This window comes from Bos indicus, chromosome 24 (genome assembly GCF_029378745.1).
Source record: "Bos indicus isolate NIAB-ARS_2022 breed Sahiwal x Tharparkar chromosome 24, NIAB-ARS_B.indTharparkar_mat_pri_1.0, whole genome shotgun sequence".
NCBI lineage: Eukaryota > Metazoa > Chordata > Mammalia > Artiodactyla > Bovidae > Bos > Bos indicus.
Window position 1 is genome coordinate 37,646,609 of NC_091783.1, and position 20,026 is coordinate 37,666,634.

The 20,026-nt window shown below is 41.8% G+C and overlaps 1 protein-coding gene across 2 annotated transcripts in view; it reads right to left on the reverse strand.

Moving 5' to 3' along the window:
• The window catches only part of MYOM1 (myomesin 1), a 122,331-nt gene that overhangs the window by 37,984 nt on the left and 64,321 nt on the right, over positions 1–20,026 (reverse strand). Inside the window, exons 17-22 of one of the 2 annotated variants that reach the window (XM_070778874.1) lie at positions 17,870–17,991; positions 16,113–16,400; positions 13,801–13,997; positions 12,968–13,094; positions 9,116–9,300; positions 4,636–4,750 (exon numbers count right to left, since the gene is read on the reverse strand). In XM_070778874.1, coding sequence (XP_070634975.1) covers positions 4,636–4,750; positions 9,116–9,300; positions 12,968–13,094; positions 13,801–13,997; positions 16,113–16,400; positions 17,870–17,991 — 1,034 coding nt within the window. The remainder of the gene's footprint in view (positions 1–4,635; positions 4,751–9,115; positions 9,301–12,967; positions 13,095–13,800; positions 13,998–16,112; positions 16,401–17,869; positions 17,992–20,026) is intronic. The other variant, XM_019986555.2, reaches the window with a different exon arrangement.

Here is a 20,026-nt window from a genome sequence, read left to right on the forward strand (position 1 = left end):
CTGAACTGAACTGAACAGTCTAATGCACAATTCACAAGCCTGGTTTCATACTTGAATTACCCAAGGAGCTAAACAAACAAACAAAAACAAACCTATGCTCAGGCTCAGTCCAGCAGACTCTGTTTTAACTGGCCTGGACAATAGTCTAAAATAGAGTCAGTATTTTCAAAAAGTTCCTGGCCTGATTTTAATGTAATGTGCTGTCAAGGTTGAAAATTACCTTCCTAATGGATGAAAGAGAACAGACAGTGAGCAAATGTAAGTGAAGTTTTCTTGAGCTAATCTTGAAGAGTCAGCCTGACTTCCTGCTTTAGAATCCTTCAAAACTCCACCTCAAGGCCACTGAGCATCCTCAGCCCTACCAGGTCCTTGACCTCATGGACTGTAGCCTACCAGGCTCCTCAGTCCATGGAATTTTTCAGGCAAGAGTACTGGAGTGGGTTGCCATTTCCTTCTCCAGGGGATCTTTCCAACCCAGGGATTGAACCCAGGTATCCCACATTGTGGGCAGATGCTTTACCGTCTGAGTCACAAGAGAAGCCCTACCAGGTTCTACGACCAGTCAATTTTCAGAAACTGGGATTGGTCAGTAGGTTGTCAAACCAATCCCTGCTCATTATTCCTTCTGGAGCTTCAGTCTTCTAGCCTGCCTTGCTCCTGGTGAGAAGTCCTGACTTCCAGTAACTCAGTTCCTGCTGGGGACTCTGCCTGTGTCTGGGTTCTCCTGCCTCTCACCTCAGTTCCCCTGCCTGCTGCAGGATTTCTGATAAGAACACAGGCAGCCGGTTCCACCCTCCGGATCACCTGCCACACCTTGGCAGGTCTCTCTCTTGTCTTCTGTCTGATCTAGCTCACCTTACCTCCACCTACAGCCCAGGCCTGACACAATCCACACAGATACTGTTTGAAAAAAGATCAAGTATCAAGACTAGAAGTGCGTTGTATGTACCAACAAATCTACTCTAAATATTTCCAGCTCATTCTTCTTATAGGCTCGTTCAGCTACCAGATTTCTCCGGGAAGGGCGGCACACTTTTGATCCTCATTACCAGCATGACCAGACAGCGGGACAGTGGCTGAGTTACATCTGCTGGCGCTTTCATCAACTTCAAAAGGAGACCAGTGACCCTACCAACCCCAGTGGATTAGGTTAACTTTTACCTGGAATTCAAATTACATTCAAGGTATCTTGTTAGATGCATTTGAGGTTTGCTGTTAAATGATAAGTTTTATTTTCTGTCTGAAATATTAATAACGTGTTCCAAAAAGAGTTGTTCTTCTGAAATAGCAATCCAAGTCTCACATTCCAAGCCCTGAAACTGATAAGCGATCCTCATCCCCCATCCCAAGCCCCAAATATTTTAGCATAAAATAAATACCTGGTTAAAAATAAAATTTGGTATTTAATAAAGTTAGTAAACACAGACAACCATAGGCTATATAAAAGTTTTTTTTTTTTGTCGATCTTGTGTGCTTTTATTTATTCGGGGTTTTGTTGGAGTATAATTGCTTTACAATATTGTGTTAGTGGGAAGCTACTATCTGGCACAGGGAGCTCTTGGTGCTCTGTGATGACCTAGATGGGTAGGGTGGAGTGATATGGGAGGAAGGTCCAAGATCGAGGGGGTATATATGTATACATGTAGCTGATTTACTTCTTTGTATAGCAGAAACTAACACATCACTGTAAAGCAATTATACTCTACTAAAAAATGCATTTAAGTTTTTACAGGGATTTATGAAACCTTAACACCTTGTTTGTAGCCTGTTTAACTATGGGCAATATTTTGTGACCCTCTATCTAAGGTTCCGTCACGTGCTATAAACTGTTTTCCTCTAGATTGCAAGCTCAGTAGGCAGTGACAAGTCATTTTATTCTACTCACGTGGTGCCCACACAGCACCTGGCATGAAGCAGGTATGCAGAAAGCATATGAATGTGCCTGAACATTCATGCAGGAATGAATGTGCCCACTGCCTGTGAAACAAGGACCAGTGTCTCCTGGGTTCTGGGCTCCTGCATGGCGATGCTTCAGACTTCCCTGGTGGCTCAGTTGCTATAGAATCTGCCTGCAATGCAGGAGACCCAGGTTCGATCCCTGGGTTGGGAAGATCCCCTGAAGAAGGAAATGGCAATCCACTCCAGTATTCTTTCCTGGGAAATCCCAGGGACAGAGCTGCCTGGTGGGCTATGGTCCGTGGAGTTGCAAGAGTCGGACACGACTTAACAACTAAACCACCACCGTGGAGATGCTTCAGGTCAGCATCTTGACTTGGTATCTCCCAGGAATCTTTCCTAGGTTGGAGCCGGTGGTTTGTGAGCAAGTTAATCTGGTGCTGTTTAGTCTGCAACTGTTGTTTGTAATTATATTCTGGGAATGAAATGGCCACAAAACAACTTTGGGGGCCTTATTCCACACCAGTGAAACAACACTCTCCCCTAGGAGCCCACCAGCAGACCCCTTTTTGAAGGCAAAGTTTCCATCATGGTGGCTTTGCCAATGTCCTGCCTGGCTACCTGCCATCCTGAGAGTTATTGATGAGAAAACAAGAAATCAATTTAAGCTTTTTTTCAGTCAATCCACTGCTTAACAGGTGCTTTTACTCATCAATGACTAGATGAAGAGTTTATTCGTATAGTAATCTAAATGTTCTTACACGAGTAGCCTTGCAGTTGGGCCCTTCGGCACGTCCACTCAGCACCTTGTATTTCTACACACTTGGTACCTGCCGGGTGTGATTTCTATAGAGATCTGTGTCCTCATGTCTTTGTGTGTTACCTTCTATCTGACACATGCGTTCCCAGCATTTTTCTGCTTTCTCATGACATTTTGCAAAGAGTACTTATATGAGGTATGGCACTCTCTCCCAACACACCTACTACACTTTGGTACAAGAAGGTCACTTCTGTCACACCCAGCTCTAGAGGGAAGTTACAAGAGTAGCTGAAAGTAGTTTATGAAGTAATAGGTTGAAAGGGGCAGGTACTTTCTCAAAGGGTGCATTTGACATTCTCTTTAAGCATCATGAAGTGAGAGCAGAATTTGCTATATTTACATTCTTTTCTTATCATAAAAACAAATATCACATTATATATCTGCTCTTTATTTCAATCTAGAAATAGGAAAGAGTTGAAGTGAGGGTGTTTGACTAGAATGAATATAAACTTAAAATAGGTGATTAATACTTTTTTTAATCTTCTCTCATTTCCAGTACTTTCTTTCATGCAACTTTAATGAACTGACATATATAACTTTGAAAAGTGATAGAGACTAAATGACAAAATAAGTATTATATAATGATCTGGAGCTATTTGCCCAGTGAACACTGTAAACTTTGTTCTCGTAACAAAGGGAAAGACTGTCTTTCCTAGTCCAATCACGGCATCTGGAAACTGGGCCGTGAGGGCTGCCTCAGCTCTATAGATCATTCAGTCAGGACTGCTGTTAGCTTAACCCAGGGGTCAGCAAACTATGACTCGTGGGCTATATCTGGACCATTGCCTCTTTCTGTATGGCCTGAAAGCTAAGAATGGTTTTTACATTTTTAAATAGTTTTTTAAAAATCCAGAGAAGATTAATAGTTCAAGATGTGAAAATTAGTTACAATTCAAACTTCATAATGCATATAATTTATCATATTATATAATACATCTATCATGCACAATAAAGTTTTACTGATACAAAGCCACACTCATTTATGTATTGTCTGCAGCTGCTTTTGTGCCACAGCAGAGTTGAGGATAGTGACAGGCACCATATAACCATAGAGTTGAAAATATTTACTATCTGGCCCTTCACAGAGAAAATCTGCTAATTCCTGGTTTAACTTAGTAGCTACAATGATATAAACCCTACTTTTGTTTAAGGATCATGTTTGCTCCATGAGCTGTTTCAGCTTCTTCTGTGGTAGAAAAATATTCTTGTGGGAGTTAATGGACACTGTATAATAGAAATAATGTCCCAGGAATGTATACTTTAAACAGTTGGTCCAGAAAGCATAATTTGATCAAGAATTTCCGTGTTTTTAAGTATGAACCAAAGTAGTCCTAAAAGTGAAGTGAAAGTGTTAGTCGCTCAGTCGTGTCCAATTCTTTGCAACCCCATGGACTGTAGCCTGCCAGGGCTCTCTGCCTATGGAATTATCCAGGCAAGAATACTGGAGTGAGTAGCCATTCCCTTCTCCAGGGAATCTTCCAGACCCAGGGATCAAACCTGAGTCTCCCACATTGCAACCACTTCAAACCTGGCTCATCCCTGCCCTGAGGTCCTGTAATGGGGTAAATGATTGTCACGCCCGATGGTCATACTTGGGATTCCCTTGTGGCTCAGCTGGTAAAGGATCCACTGCAATGTGGGAGACCTGGGTTTGATCCCTTGGTTGGGAAGATCCCCTGGAGAAGGGAAAGGCTACCCACTCCAGTGTTCTGGCCCAGAGAATTCCATGGACTGTATAGTCCATGGGGTTGCCAAGCTGGACATGACTGACTTTCACTTTTCACTGTCATACTTATCAGTTGTTTGGATAGCATGCAGTGATGATTTTGAAAATGAGGAAAAACATAGAAGTAAGGCTGAACGTTACTTTGGTATCTTACACAGATGAGATAAACTTTAACGAAAAAGTAAAAGCCTACCTGGACGGGTTTCAGCTACAACAGGGCCAGCAAGGTCAGATGGCTTCCCGACACCCGCCTGGTTTATGGCTCGAACTCGGAACACGTAGCTCTCACCCTCCTTGAGGCCTTGCACCTGGAAGAAGCAGATATAGAAGTGATGGTCACTCTGTGTCATTTGAACAGAAGTGCTCTTCCCCTGTGGAGGTGATTCAGTTATACAGCACAGGATTTGGGTTCTAAACTTCATCCTGTCAGAGACTCAGTGTATGTCTTCAGTTAAGACTTTCTTCTTTCCCAACCATGTGCAAGTAGACATTTCCAAGATCCCTTGAAACTCAGATGTTCTTTCTTTTTTTAGATAATTTAACAGCCACCAGCATCAGAAATAGGAGACTGATACCCGTATGTTTTACAGGAGTTTACCACCTTATTCTTTGGTGAAATGACAAAGTGCTCACAAGAGCATATGAGCTGCCCTCTTTTCCTGGTCCTTTTGGAACATTCCAGAGAAATTTCAGATAAAAGTTCTGGCAGGAGAGGGGAATTACAAGCATGGATCTTAGATCATGTATCACTTTCCATTTGTCTAAAAACATGTTAAAGCATTAGAACAAAAACAAATAATATAGCTATTTCTCACTAAACAGACAAGCAACTAACATGGCTGCAAATTTCGGTAATTTGTGAAGAGTCAATGTATTCAAATTTCAGGTCCACACACTGTCATGCATCAGGAAGACGTTTGCTGAGGACCTATATTATAAGTGAACCACTGAGCTAGATTTACAAGAGCGTGAGGAAAGTAAAAAATAAATATTTATAATATGCTTTTATACGACAGTCCCACTTCATAATTTTCTGTGACTTTCTTTGGGTTCAGCACAGTCTCATAAATAAAAAATAGTATAAACATTATCGATATTTTACAAAAATTATCTTTTTTAAAACAGTTGACTTTTAAAACCTATATCGTACTTTAAGAAGGAATTTGTTATACACACAGGACACAGTTTTTCCCATAGTGTTGTGATGGAGATTAACACCCACAATGGGATTTAAATCACACAAAGCTAGAATATATTTACTCAGCTAAGCAAAGGGTTTGTGACCATGCATTTAGGTGAGCTATGTATTAAATTGTTGGGTTTTTAATCTAATGATTTAATTGTGTTGTGTTTATGATAACAGAATGCTACAGTTATGATAACAGAATGTTACTGTTACGATAGCTTTTACTGGAGCTAATGGATTTTTGAAATGATTTTAATCTGTGAATGAACTTGAATTTAGGCACAAGCTAAATGCATAAAGTTTGATGTATTTAAAGTCCATATTTAGAGATAATGCCAGGCAACTGTGGATCTACAAAAAGGAACAGAAACACTTCCTTGTTGTGATAAAAATAGACCAGTTGCCAGGTGCCTGCCACATCTGCACCTGCCGCTCAGGTAGTATGTGACCGTGAGTGAGATTTCAGCAACACGGCACGGGAAGGGAATCCACACATCCCGTGTCTAGTCACTGGGGTGGCAGGCACACCCCTGCACCCTTCCATGACTGCAGGGCAATGACTGCTGGGCTTAAAGCACTAGAGATGTGCCACATGCGCGCACATCACATCTATTTTTTCTTTTTCTTGGATTTGTTTTCCTCCTTAAAATTTCCAAAAGAACCGCATTCCCTTGTCTTCTTCATCCTTGTGCCCTTCTAATTATTCATTCCCTTCTCACCACACTGTAGCAGCAGATTGTAATTACCAATAAAAAAAGAAGTGTGAGCTCAGCTGGTTAAATTTTTTGATGTAAAGCAATGCACCTTTAACTCCTTCTAGGAACCCCTAGACATCCCGTGCTCACATGAACAGGGATGCTTCTGGAAGATACCAGCTAACCCACTAGGTTCTGTGCAATGGTGCTAAAATCTCCTATTCCTGGAGTTAACATATCTCCTTTCCTCACTTAAACTTGATAAAGTTTTTTAACGTGTACATTTTTTTCTCCATTTCAGGCTTGAAACTTTTCTGAATATGAACCACCTGGAAGAGGGACTCCACATCATCATGGGTGGGGGATTACGGGAACCTCAACTTTTCTTATGTCTTTACCATTTGAATTTATCATCATTAGCATCCAACCATTTTATAACCATAAGTGAAGTGAAGCTGCTCAGTCATGTCCGACTTTTTGCAACCCCATGGACTGTAGCCTACCAGGCTCCTCTGTCCATGGGATTTTCCAGGCAATAGTACTGGAGTGGATTGCCATTTCCTTCTCCAGAATTTTTATAACCATAAAAGTCAATATTCTATTTTCACTTTAAAAATTGAGGCCAAACTCTAGGGTCATTTCCTTACAGAGAGTCCACCTCCTGCTTTGTGAGGGGCACTCAACCTCAGTCTCTGTCTTCCCCCTAAATTTGCCTTTCTTCTGTTTCTTGTCTTTTTTTTTTTTTTTTTTAATGAGTAACATTAACCAGTTTTTGATCTGCTTAAACTCTCTTATTTCCACTTCCTGTCCATTATTTTCTAGGCTCCTGGCCCCCTTTGCTTGACTTCTCACCCTTGTTTGGATCCTGTCTGTGGGACTCTCAGGAGCTCTGTGCTGTGGCTGATGGAGGATTTGGAGGTCACGGGAGCTGTAAGCACACACCACCACCATCTAGGATGTGTCTGACCTGTTTTTCACTGGCTTTTGGGGTACATTTGCATCCAGAGGCCTCCTGATTCTCTGGAGCCAAACCGCATCCTAGCTCCAGAACTTCCTTGACCTTTTCTCCGCCCCAGGAAACGTGACCTTCCTTATCCCTCATGGTTTTGTAAGGGGCTGGCAAGCTTACTGCATGTGCTAAGCTGAGTTAATGGCACACTGGATGTAACAGTAAAGGGTCATCTCTCCTGGAGAGTATATTTATATTTCTATGAGGACTATCAATGCCTTAACCCCAGAGCACTCTCTGTGACACATGGTGTTGACTCTACTGGCAGGTTGACAAGAGAAGTCTCTTAAAGTAGGTATACTCTGAGAATCCTCCAAGGCCTACCTCTGGGCAGGGGCCTATTCCACCAGCAGATAAGGCTGCACACTGAATGCCCAGGCAGCATTCTATCCAACTGTGATCATACAGCCACACTTCATTCTGAGTAACAGGGATCGGAGTCACATTCCCTACAGTTTCCGAGGCTCTGCTGTGGACTTGGGGTGTCCATATGCCATGACTGACAACAGGGGAAAACATGTTTTTGAGGTTTCCATTTGGTACTAGTGAGAGGGTCAGTGGCTATAGCAGAACCGTCTCTGGTAGATGGGAGTTAGAAACTGGTTTGGTTAGAACACTCTAGAGGAAACTGGAAGGCAGTGACATGGATAAGGGTGAAGTCAAGGTCAAGAGTTGAGTCATTCTTCTGGCCTCTGAGAGCTCACCTGAGCACAGGTGTGAGAGGGCAGGTGAGGTGAGGCCATGCATGACTCAAGGGATTGGAGTTTAAGGCTCACAGGTGTGCTGTGGATGTTGCTAAGTCACTTCAGTCGTGTCCGACTGTGTGCGACCCCATAGGTGGCAGCCCACCAGGCTTCTCTGTCCCTGGGATTCTCCAGGCAAGAACACTGGAGTTGGGTGGCCATTTCCTTCTCCAATGCATGAAAGTGAAAAGTGAAGTGAAGTCGCTCAGTCGTGTCCGACCCTCAGCGACCCCATGAACTGCAGCCTTCCAGGCTCCTCCGTCCATGGGATTTTCCAGGCAAGAGTACTGGAGTGGGGTGCCATTGCCTTCTCTGTCACAGGTGTGAACTCTATGAAAATAACACCCTCAAATCAAAAACACCCTCAAAAGTATGTGAAGTAGGAATGAGAATGTCACCTTTTGGGGATGGTAAGTAATAACATCTTAAGACTGGAAATAGTGAAGATATGAGGTGGGTAAGTGGAGATGAAGAGGAAAACAAGAGAGAGGAGAAGTAATTTCTAAAGCCAGGCAAAGAGATTCAGGTCAAATTATAACCAAATTGTTTTAAGCATCAGAAACGTCCCCAAACCCTGCTGCTGCTGCTGCTAAGTCGATTCAGTCGTGTCTGATTCTGTGCGACCTCATAGACCGTAGCCCACCAGGCTTCCCCATCCCTGGGATTCTCCAGGCAAGAACACTGGAGTGGGGTGCCATTTCCCTCTCCAATGCATGAATGTGAAAAGTGAAAGTGAAGTCGCTCAGTCATGTCTGACTCTAGGGACCCCATGGACTGCAGCCTACCAGGATCCTCTATCCATGGGATTTTCCAGGCAAGAGTACTGGAGTGGGGTGCCATTGCCTTCTCCGCCCCAAACCCTACCCACTGCCAAATGGAAGCCTACCAGGAGCCCAACACATGACACCAACCAACACTGAGATGCTCTCTTTTATCTCCTTGACTTTAAAATTACCCTGTTAGAAGACCCCTTTTTCTTAAAAAAAAAAAAAAAGAGAGAGAGAGAGGGAAACTTTCTCAAACTGTCAGCATCCTCTGACCTTCAGGTATGTGTGTTTCAGAGCCGCCTGATTGAGTCCTCGCCACCGGTCCTCTCTGGCACTGGCCTCCTTTATGTCCACAAAGTAGCCAGTGACTGGAGTCCGTCCTGAGTGGATGGGAGGCTTCCACTGCAGAACCAGGGAGGTTTTCCTGACTTGACTGTACTTGAGACTGTGCGGTGGTCCTGAAGAGTGAAAGACAGAGAGACCCATGTGTAAAAATCATAATGGAGATAAGAAAACTCCAGTGTGTGTGAACCTAGTGCCACACTCACGGTCTTAAACTGAAACTTCTCTTGTAAAACCTACTATTCCTATGGAAACAGGTATCTTGCGGTCATTTTGTACCAAGTTTTCTTAATGGCTCTGCATCAGCCTATTAGGACCCTTTATGGGCAGCAAGTGTGAGGCCAGTTCGAGGTGCCCTCCAGCGGCCGGATGAAGCGTTGCCCTCCAGCTGTCCTCAAGCCTGTGTTCCTCACCTTTTACCGGGACAGTTTAATTTGGTTGCAGATTCAGTTTCTGATTATTTTTGGCTGACAACCTGAAAATGCACCCCAATATCAATTACAATGAAGCAAGCAACTCTATCTGATGGCTTGTGAATATAGAAAAAGAAATACATGGGACATCCCTCGTGGTCCATTGGTTACGAATCAACCTGCTAATGCAGGGGACACAGGTTTGATTCCTGGTCCCGGAAGATCCCACGTGCCTCAGGACAACTAAGCCTGTGCATCACAACTACAGAGTCTGTGCTCGAGGACCTGGGAGCTGCAGCTGCTGAAGCCTGCACACCCCAGCCTGTACTCCACAAGAGAAGCCACCACAGTGAGAAGCCCACACACCACAACTAGAGACAGCCCTTACACACAGCAGTGAAGACCCAACACAGCCAAAAATAATAAATAAATCGTTTTTTCAAAAATAAAAACAAATATATTGCACAATAGCTCCCCACTGGAAGGATACCCATAAAGCATATATTTCATATAGGGGTAAAAACAAACTACGCTTGTGGTTACAAAGAACTTTCACCAAAACAAATACATTCAATCCCATGGGTCCTGAATCTGTGTTAAACCTTACTAGGCACTTCACATCCTTTCGTCTCATCCATTCCTAAGACAACTAACAGAAAGCTCGGGGAAGCCAAGGAACTTGATCAACCTGTTCTGGAAGGAAATCAAACATCCCCTGTGTGTGTTCTTTGCACTCTTGGGAGAGTCCCAGCTACTCAGTGATTACCTGAGTCTTCGCATGACTGTCAGCTGCTATGCAGGTGATACAGTTATTTGTTTTCCTTTTTTTTTTTTTTTTAAACAACAAGTGATTTCTAACCAACCAATCAAAATCACCTGAACTGACTCATGGTGGCTTGAGAGCCAACAACAAGTGCGAACGCCATCGTGCTATCCCTTGGGGTTTTGTTAGGGATTGCTCAATGTTGCCTGGGCCCTTGACCCAGTGGCTTAACAGTCACAATGAGTCACTCTTGTCTCCTGATGATGCCTGGTGTGGAAACAGGTTTGAACAATAACACCAGTACCTTACCCTGGCACGGCATGTTCTGTTATGCAGATAGCTTCCATGACCATTGTCCTGTGTCATCCTCAGGAGCCAGGGAGCCATCCTAACAGTAGCCCAAGCCCTGTTTTCCAGGCGAGGATCACTGCGCTGCTGCTTCCTAACCCCCACGTCTAAGAATTAGCAGACCCAGCTCTCAAACCTAACTGCCACTTGGTGCCTTTGTGACCCCCTGATTATCATTTTACCTGAATCTGTTTCTTCATCTGTAAAACAAAGGGATAACAAAACGTCCTAAATGCTCTCATCTGTCATCAGGCTTTCTTGATTCATGATTTGCCCAACACTTCTCAGTAAGTCAAGGGTGGATCTGGGAATAGACAGGTCTTGGGGATGGAGAACTGCCCCATTCACTTCTCCTCTGATTTGGGAGCACTCATCCTGCAACTTCTTTTGCTAACTACATCGCTTTCTGTCAGATCATTTTCCACAGGCCTGCTCAGAATTTGTTGGTCTCTAGTCATTCACATTTTAACTTTATTCAGGAATTGCAAGAATTTAAAAACAGACCTACTTTTGTGTAGGAGGCAGAAAGAACTTAAGAAATAGCACCAGCTTCAAGAAAGTGCTAGGAAAGGCAATGTGTTTACCGCTTGTATTTACTGAACCTGAGTGAACACTTGAACTTCTCTTGAGTTTCTCTTGTAATCTTTGTATTCACATTTGATAGAGATGTGATGCAGATGGATACTGGCTAAGTTAAGGCAAAAAGATGGTTCTCCGAGGGTGCTAAGGTTTCACCAGAGGAAGAGGGTGGCCCTGGGAGCAGACTGGGTCCAACCAGTGTGCCCAGGACTGCAGCCTACCAGGCTCCTCTGTCCATGGGATTTTCCAGGCAAGAGTACTGGAGTGGGTTGCCATTGCCTTCTCCAATACATTGCAATAGGCTGTCATATCTCTGTAGTCTCTCTGAAACTGCAAGCTTTCCATTTATCCTGGTTTTCCTGTTGAAATTAACTTGTTTTGGAAATCAGGTCATTTGCCTGCAGAGTTCCCTCAGTCTAGACTTGCTGCTAGCATCTTCATGGTGTAATTTAACACGTTCCTCTGTCTTTTGTATTTCCTGTAAACTGACAGTAAAATCTAGAAGCTTGACCAGAACAGCAGGTATTAAACAAGCTGAATATTGAACCCAAGGGAGAGCTTAGTCATTCTATGGCACTAAAGTATTTGGGTCTTTGAAGTTAGTGACATTGGAAGCAGAATAAAACCATCCACCAAATACATTGTTGCTAGTCTGACTCTGGGCTTTGCTAGTGGCTCAGTCGGTAAAGAATCCGCCTGCGATGCGGGAGATCTGGTTTGGATCCCTGGGCTGGGAAGATCCCCTGGAGGAAGGCATGGCAACCCACTCCAGTATTCTTGCCTGGAGAACCCCCATGGACAGAGGATCCTGATGGGCTGCAGTCCATGCGGTTGCAAAGAGTCAGGCATGACTGAGTGACTAAGCACAGTCTGACTCTTAATGACTTGACAAATTAGTTAGTATCCAGTCTTTAGATTTGTTCACTGTTGTAGCTGTGTAAGAGTTAAAGGCATAGGTGAATGTTTCTGGCTTCTCCCTATTTTTTTCAACCAACCATCCTCTATGACAACCTCCAAAGTAGAGTATTTCCAGGATCTTTGTTGTGATGCAGAGATGGGGAAAAGTTGACATAGGGAGACAGGGCTGGGGAGGTAAGTAAAGGATATAAGAGGATCAAGGCAGGACTTAAGTCCTAGGCAGGCACATTGGGTCCTCCGTGTGTACAGAGAAGAGTTGGGAGCCAGGGAGGAGGAGAAAACAGGAAGGAGGCCATAGGGGCTGGGTCTGGGGAAGGGGATCGCCAGAGATTGATAAATGAGAGGCTCCAGAGCATTAAGAGAATGTGTGACAACTCAGGAGTGCAGGAAGACGCTTTAGAGAAATGTAGTGGGGATGTGTGAATTGAATGTCTTTCAGTGGCCTTTAAGAAGCAGAAGCAAAGATGGGTATTTCTGTTGAATAATCAAGTAGCATTCAACGTGTGTGCTTCTGTCCATCTTACTCCATACAGAGGCTGAGCTATGGGGACTCTAGGATTTATCTGGAATATAAGAAATTTATACTCAGTTTTATATTGGTTCCTATTAATAGATTTGTAAAAATATTTTACATGAACATGAGGGGCCGAGAGAACTTGTCTCCCTTAGAAGCTATGTAGCACTTAAATTTAGTTCCAAATTGTAGGATCCATTGGAAGAAGCTCTGAGCCTCAGTGCTGAGACACGGTCTCCCCGAGTTACCTGGAACAGCAATGGTCCATTCTTCACATTTGAAGCTGGGGCTTACTGCTGAGGGCGCCCCCAACCCAGCAATGTTTATGGCCGCCACTTGGAACTGATACACCATGTTCTCCTTCAGGTTGCTAATCTGCAACATGGACAGCATCACAGAGAGTGAAGGTTTCAGGTTTGTTTCAACATTGCATTTATTTAGAGTATGCGTTGGACATACTCTAGGATGATCCCCAGTGAGTCACACCCTTCTTGTAATCTCCTCGTGAATGTAGGTGAAACCTGAGACTTGCTTCTGGGCAACAGAACAGGGCAGGGGTATTGGAATATCAGTCCTGTGATTGTGTTGCATCAAATGGCAAAGGAGGAGATACATTTCATATGTAATTAAGATTACTAATCAGTTGGTGTTGAGTTAATCAAAAGGGAGATAGATTATCCTATGATACTGCAATTTATATAAGAAATACATGTTTTTGTCTTTTGTCTCCATTCCTGGCACAGAGCTCCTAAAACACTTGGAATTTCCCAAGTGATGAGAGTGACAAACATCTTTTACTGTGTTAATGAGGTGACTTTCGAAAAGCATCTAAAGACGGGGCCTGACTGCCAGGCCCCAAAATCATGTGCTTAGAGGGTGGGAACTTTCAGCCTCATCCCAGACCTCTGGACCTCTGGAGAGGGAAGATGGGCTGGAGATTAAGTTCATACACCAATGGTTTAACCGATCGAGTCTATGTAGTGAAGCCTCCATAAAATCTGCGTCTCTTATGCGTATCCTGCATTGGCAATTCTTTACCACTAGTACCACTTGGGAAGCCCACAGAAGGCCACACACTTACCTTATATGCCTCATCACTGATGGCTTTGATGTTGGCTTCTCTCCATCTTCCTGGTACCCCGTCGATTACTTCACGATAGTTCACATAATAGCCCGTAATTTCAGCCCCTCCAGTCTTATCTGGCTGCTTCCATCCAAGAACCATTGAGTCACGAAAACTTTCGAGACAAGTGATGTCACAGGGTGGAGATGGTGGTGCTGTTGTAACATGAAGAGCTTGTGAGTGGACAGAACTGCTTCTGTGATTCTACACCCATCAAACTGTCTCACTGATGGCATCACTGATGCCGTGTGGGAGGGCACTAGTTCTTGAATGTAAAACTAAAACGTAATACCAGCGAGCAACTTGGTGTCCATTTGATGCTCAAGGAAGAAAACTGACACACAGTAAAACCTGCACCACAGTTATTATTCCAAAGATAAAAAACCTGCCCCCTTCATTCCCAAGGAGAAAGAAGCTTTGAAACATTAACAGCAAAATGTTAGTGTTTCTAACAAGATCCTGAAAAAACTAACAATATTATGAAGAATGATGCATTCCCCATATGAAGAAATATTTCCCCAAGATATATATATATATATATTTTAAATAATACTTTATATATTTTTACTGCTTAGTTTACATCTTGCCTTATGTATCTCAACTCTAAATTTTAGGACAGAGGTACATACTATCTCTTCATTCCTAAAACAATAGCATGAAAATGTAAGATATTTTCGTTTTTTTATGTAGCTTTGTTTTTATTTGCTCCCTGAGAAAAATGGCATATGTATATCAGTTTCTGCCTTGATTCATTTATTAAGAATTTCCATATATTTCCAAACAGCTAGCATTTTACCTCTCAGACACATACATCTATGTGAGACCTTACAACTATATAAGTTCTGTCTATACACAGGAAAAATCATATTCTGAAGCTCAGCTAAATTCAGCATTAATTTTTTTTCTTAAACCAGGAACATTCTTCCATGTGATTCTTCTCTTAGACTCCATTATTTTAAACCTGATATTGGATTATTATTCATATGGCATGAAATACTACATAGCTATCACTATGTTTATTAGCGCTTAGTCAGGAAAATATTTGGATACTATTTTAAAAGTTTCCCTTCATTTATGTGGCTTTGCTGATAGAACTTTCTCTCAACTACTGAAAATACGGTTTTTCTGATAAAAAAGAGAGGGTGGTTGGTGAAAAGAAATCCACTCGATATGCAGTAGCATTAGAAAGAATTTTCTGAGTATTTATGTGGGTTACCAGAGATAGGAACCATCTCATTCTTATTCAAAAAGATTCTCAGAACAATAAAGATTAAAAAAAACAACAACAACACATTTTCCCTCTCTCCCTCCCATCACAAACCTCCTGCATTCACTGCATTTAAAAACTTTTTCTCTTTCTCTGTTTCAGAGTAGTGTTGAATATGAATTCTCAAATGAGTTCACCCCATCTCATCTTGAGTTAAAGGGGTAAATAAAGGTGTCAAAAAAGCAGAGGTTACAGAAGTTAGAGGTGAGGTAGGTATAGGGGATGGGTGAGAGGCATGCTACAATTTATCAGTATATACTAATTAATTCTTTTTTATTCAATAAGAGAAACATTGTCTCTTAGGATATATAAACCACAAGCACCAAATACCTTGATAAAAAAATCTGATTACTGATAATTAGTCTTTCTATTTTAATTCTGGTTAGGTAATTAATCTTACTGGTAAATAGTCTTAGTTCTGGGAATATGAATAATATATAATTGAATATAGTGATATGTGATTATAATACCATGTTAAACTTTTCATGACTACTCAAAGACATATCGTTACTTATGTTTATTTGAATTAAATGTGAAGGTAATTTGAAAACCTAAGGATAAATAACAGAAGTTAATAACTATGACCCTAATAAAATGTCAGTTCTTTATGAAATATTTTTCCTATCCATTTACCAAAATGATATTCCGAAGGACCTCTTACAAGCTACGATTATCGAATTTTCCCTGCTCTCATCTCTAACTCTCAGCAATATGAGGCCAAAGGTGTGTCTATTTGACAAGCTAGAAGGGACTCAATAACCAAATTCCTTTAAATATTTCTATTGTCATTAAGCACAATGAATTATGCGTCAAAGCCAAGTTCACAGAAAACTACTTCTATGGCTCATTAAACAAAGGTATTACAAATGGGTAACTGAAAACACATAAAATTAAGAATGAACACTGATGAAAGTGAACACAGATGGAAGAAGGTGATATGGACAATGAGCCGTGAGGACACTGATGTGAACAGATGAGACGCTCTTACTGTTTCAGCGCTCACCTAGGTCCTTCTTCTTTCTCAGAGGCTCAGACTTACTTTTCCCCTCAAGGGCTGCTTTCTTTGATGGCAGGGAAAGCGCTTCCTGAACTGTTTCACTTACTTTACTCACTTCTGTTTGGCCCAGGTTGTGAGCGCTATTGGGTAGTGAAGGTTTGTTAAGTTTGCTACCAAGCAAAGCATCTTTCTTAAAGGTTGGCCGGGAGGTGTCATGCATGCCTCCCCTGGAGTCTGTTAGTCCACCAGGTGTCTCATTCAGTTCAGGCCACACATCTGGAGACACTCCTCCCCCTACAATTGCCAGATAACAACAGAAACACTTTGAGCCAGGACGCAGTACAGATCGCGCTTAGAATAAAAGAGAAAAACATTAGCACCGCACACAGAACAAAAACAATCTTGGTTTAAGGGAAATCACCTGAATTTGCAAGAAATATGGAAAGCATACATTTCACATAACTAACACCAAGGAAACATTTCAACTTCTCCATATTTTGGGAAAAGAAGAAATGAGAACAAAAAACCAGAGACAGAACAAGAACCATTTGGATTTGCAGGACCCAAGTAAATATAAGAACAAGCACTTCTCAGACATTTCTTGAGATATAAGTTGCATTATTCAACAGAATGGGGGGTGGGGGGAGTGCACAAGAGACAAACAAAGATCTTGATTATGTAACAATTAGAGTTATGTACCTTATTGATATAGTAATGGTCTGTACCTCCCAATCTCAAAGAAACATGTTCACTATGTCCTTATAATACGAACATATTATAGGGAATGTTAAAAAGTAATACAGGGGAATTCCCTGGAGATCCAATGGTTAAAACTCTGTGCTTCCACTGCAGGGGGCACTGGTTCAAACCCTGGTTGGGGAATTAAGATCCCACATGCCTTGTGACAAAAAAAAAAAAAAAGTAATACGAGATGCTAACTGAAGACAACTGGTATTAAATAATCTTTCTATTTACATATTTGCTGCTGCTGCTGCTAAGTCACTTCAGTCGTGTCCGAATCTGTGTGACCCCATAGACGGCAGCCCACCAGGCTGCCCCATCCCTGGGATTCTCCAGGCAAGAACACTGGAGTGGGTACTGTGATATAGTAGCAAAACATATCTGCTACTGTATCACAGATTTCATTTTTATTGCTTGAACTACCTGGGTTCCTTCCCCACCTTAAGATTGGGAGGCACATCATTATACATACATATAATTACTTTATTACTGGGTTTATTCTGTTGGTTACTTTGCCAGCAGAGATGAAACATATGATTAAGCAACCACACATGTCTTACACGAATTTTAGCAGAGTTTATAGAAGGCAGGTTAATGTGCTGTTACTGAAAACAAGCCAAGCTCTGCTGCAGATGGAATGGCTTTTAGGTATGAGATGATCTGGTTATGGGTGATACACCACCTCATGGGATTGGATGGCCCTCTGTATTCCCAGGAGGAGCACCAAGTTAAAATGGAGTTTCACACAATGGGAATGAATATCTGAGGACACTTGGGCTGATGAAGATGGAAAGGCTATACAGAAGCACAGAATCTGGATAAGTGACGGAGATCTGTAAAAGAACAGCTGTGGAAGATTAGAGGTCGCCTGGAGTCAGAGACAATGACCATCTGAGGATGGGATCATTGAGCCATCTTAGAAACTTGACACAGTCTCTGGAGGGGATGTTATCTTTCGTTGTAACTTAGAAAAAAATCATTCCCGCCCCCTCCACCCGTAAAGCTGTGCATGAAGAACTTACCAATAGCAGCTTTTACTTCAATTGCTTCTGAATTCTGTGAATATTCACTAAGTCCAGCTGCGTTAACTGCTCTGACCCGGAAAATATAACTCTGACCGGTCTTCAATCCATGACAAGTAAATCTGAAAGGGAAGAAAAATTTTTTAAAGTTTCCCAGGAGGAAAATTAGGGAACTAAACTAAATTCTGTTAGTTTAACAGAATGATCTGGCTTTATGAAAACCATTCATTTTTTCAAAAGGAAGAAAAGGATGTAGAGAGATCCAGGTAACATACGTACCTTAAACAAGAAGGCATCTCAGGCAATTTTCTAAACTCACTCTGTCAAACAGTGAGGAGTCCTGGTTTTCCCCTGAATAAACACCCTATCCTTTTTGAACCTGTGTGTACTTATCAGTAAAATGGAGATAATAATGCCTTCACACAATTCTTGTGTGAAGATTGACCATAAATTATATATAGTACAGGGGAAGGAATAAATTAGGGATTAATAGACACACTACTATATATAAAATAGATTAATATTAAGGTCCTACTGAATAGCGAAAGGAACTATATTGAATATCTTGTAACAACCTATAATGGAAAAGAATTTGAAAAGAATATCTATATCTATACATAAACTGAATGACTTTGCTATATACCTGAAATATTATAAATCAACTATACTTCAATAAAAAATTAAAAATAAATTTTAAAAAGTATAATAGTACCCATTATAGGCCCTGGATATAAGAAGCACTGACTAAATAATAGGTGGTATTAATAACATTATTAATGATTATTTCAGGGTTATATTTATAGTTCTAAAGCATTGGTTGCCCCTTGTCACAGAGGCCTACTCGCTGCCTCCCTGCATGCTGTGGAAGGTAAAATTACTTGAAAAATTACACTAGAATCTGAAAATTAGGTGAAAAATTGACTTGAGAATTGTCATGTACATTTTAAGGTTCAGTAATGAGGTGTGAATCCATGGGCAGTTTCACACATAAAACAATCTCACTTTCTTAATAGTTATCAGGGCTATAAAAAAACCTGTTTCATGAATCACAGTAACATTCTAATCCATCCTAAGGACTGTAAGTAGAGGAAACTACAGCCTGCTGATGACCCTGCCACTATCAGCAAGTTGAAATATTTAATACAGGCAGCCATAGTGTAGGCCTGGAGAAGGCAATGGCAACCCACTCCAGTCCTCTTGCCTGGAGAATCCCAGGGACGGAGGAGCCTAGTGGGCTGCCGTCTATGGGGTCGCATAGAGTCGGACACAACTGAAGCGACTTAGCAGCAGCAGCATAGTGTAGGCCAGCTCAGTTCAGTAAACATTTACCAAGCACTTCAGTGTTCCAGACACTGAGCTAGGTTTTGAGGATGGGTAACAAATGGTGTCAGCCCTTGAGCAGCTCCCCTCCATTTGTGGAAAGGCAGTCAATGCCTACTTGCCATGAAAGTTTCTAAACAGTCCCTGGAAAATGCAGGAAACTCAGAGTAAACACAAAATGCACAAAGAGGTTAAATGAATCTCTTGCAAAACATACTGCCTTCTCCCCTTAACTGGTTTGTCTTCATTCTCTCATGTTCTGCAAAGGAATGACTTGACTTACGGGGATCCTTGGAATAGAATTGGCCACGCCAGAAGCTGCCTAACAAACCTGCTTGACAATGGGGTGGGGGGATTCTCCCCTGAGATTGATCCTAAAGCAAAGGAGGCTCGGAATTTGGGTGTAGGCCAGAATTCATCATCAGTTTACAAAGCTGGTTGGCAAAATATTCAAAAGCAAGGAGAAAAAAGAAAAACCCTCCTTACATTAGAACTAGATACAAGATCACTAAGTATTCTGAATGTCTTTATTTTGGTGTGTGTGTATTTCCTCAGCACTGAATTTACCTCTGATGTTCAAAATTCATACAATACCAATACTTTTTTCTGCTCATTTAAAATGCAGGCATAATTAATGACACTGGACAGCTACATGAACAAATATCAAACTGGACTATTTTCTGACATCATACACAAAAATAATCTCAAAATGGATTAGACTTAAATGCAAGACCTGAGACCATGAAAGTCCTATAAGAGAGCATAGGCCATGTACCTTTAGACCATGGTCTTACAACATTTTTTTGGATCTGTCTCCTCAGGCACGGAAAGCAAAAG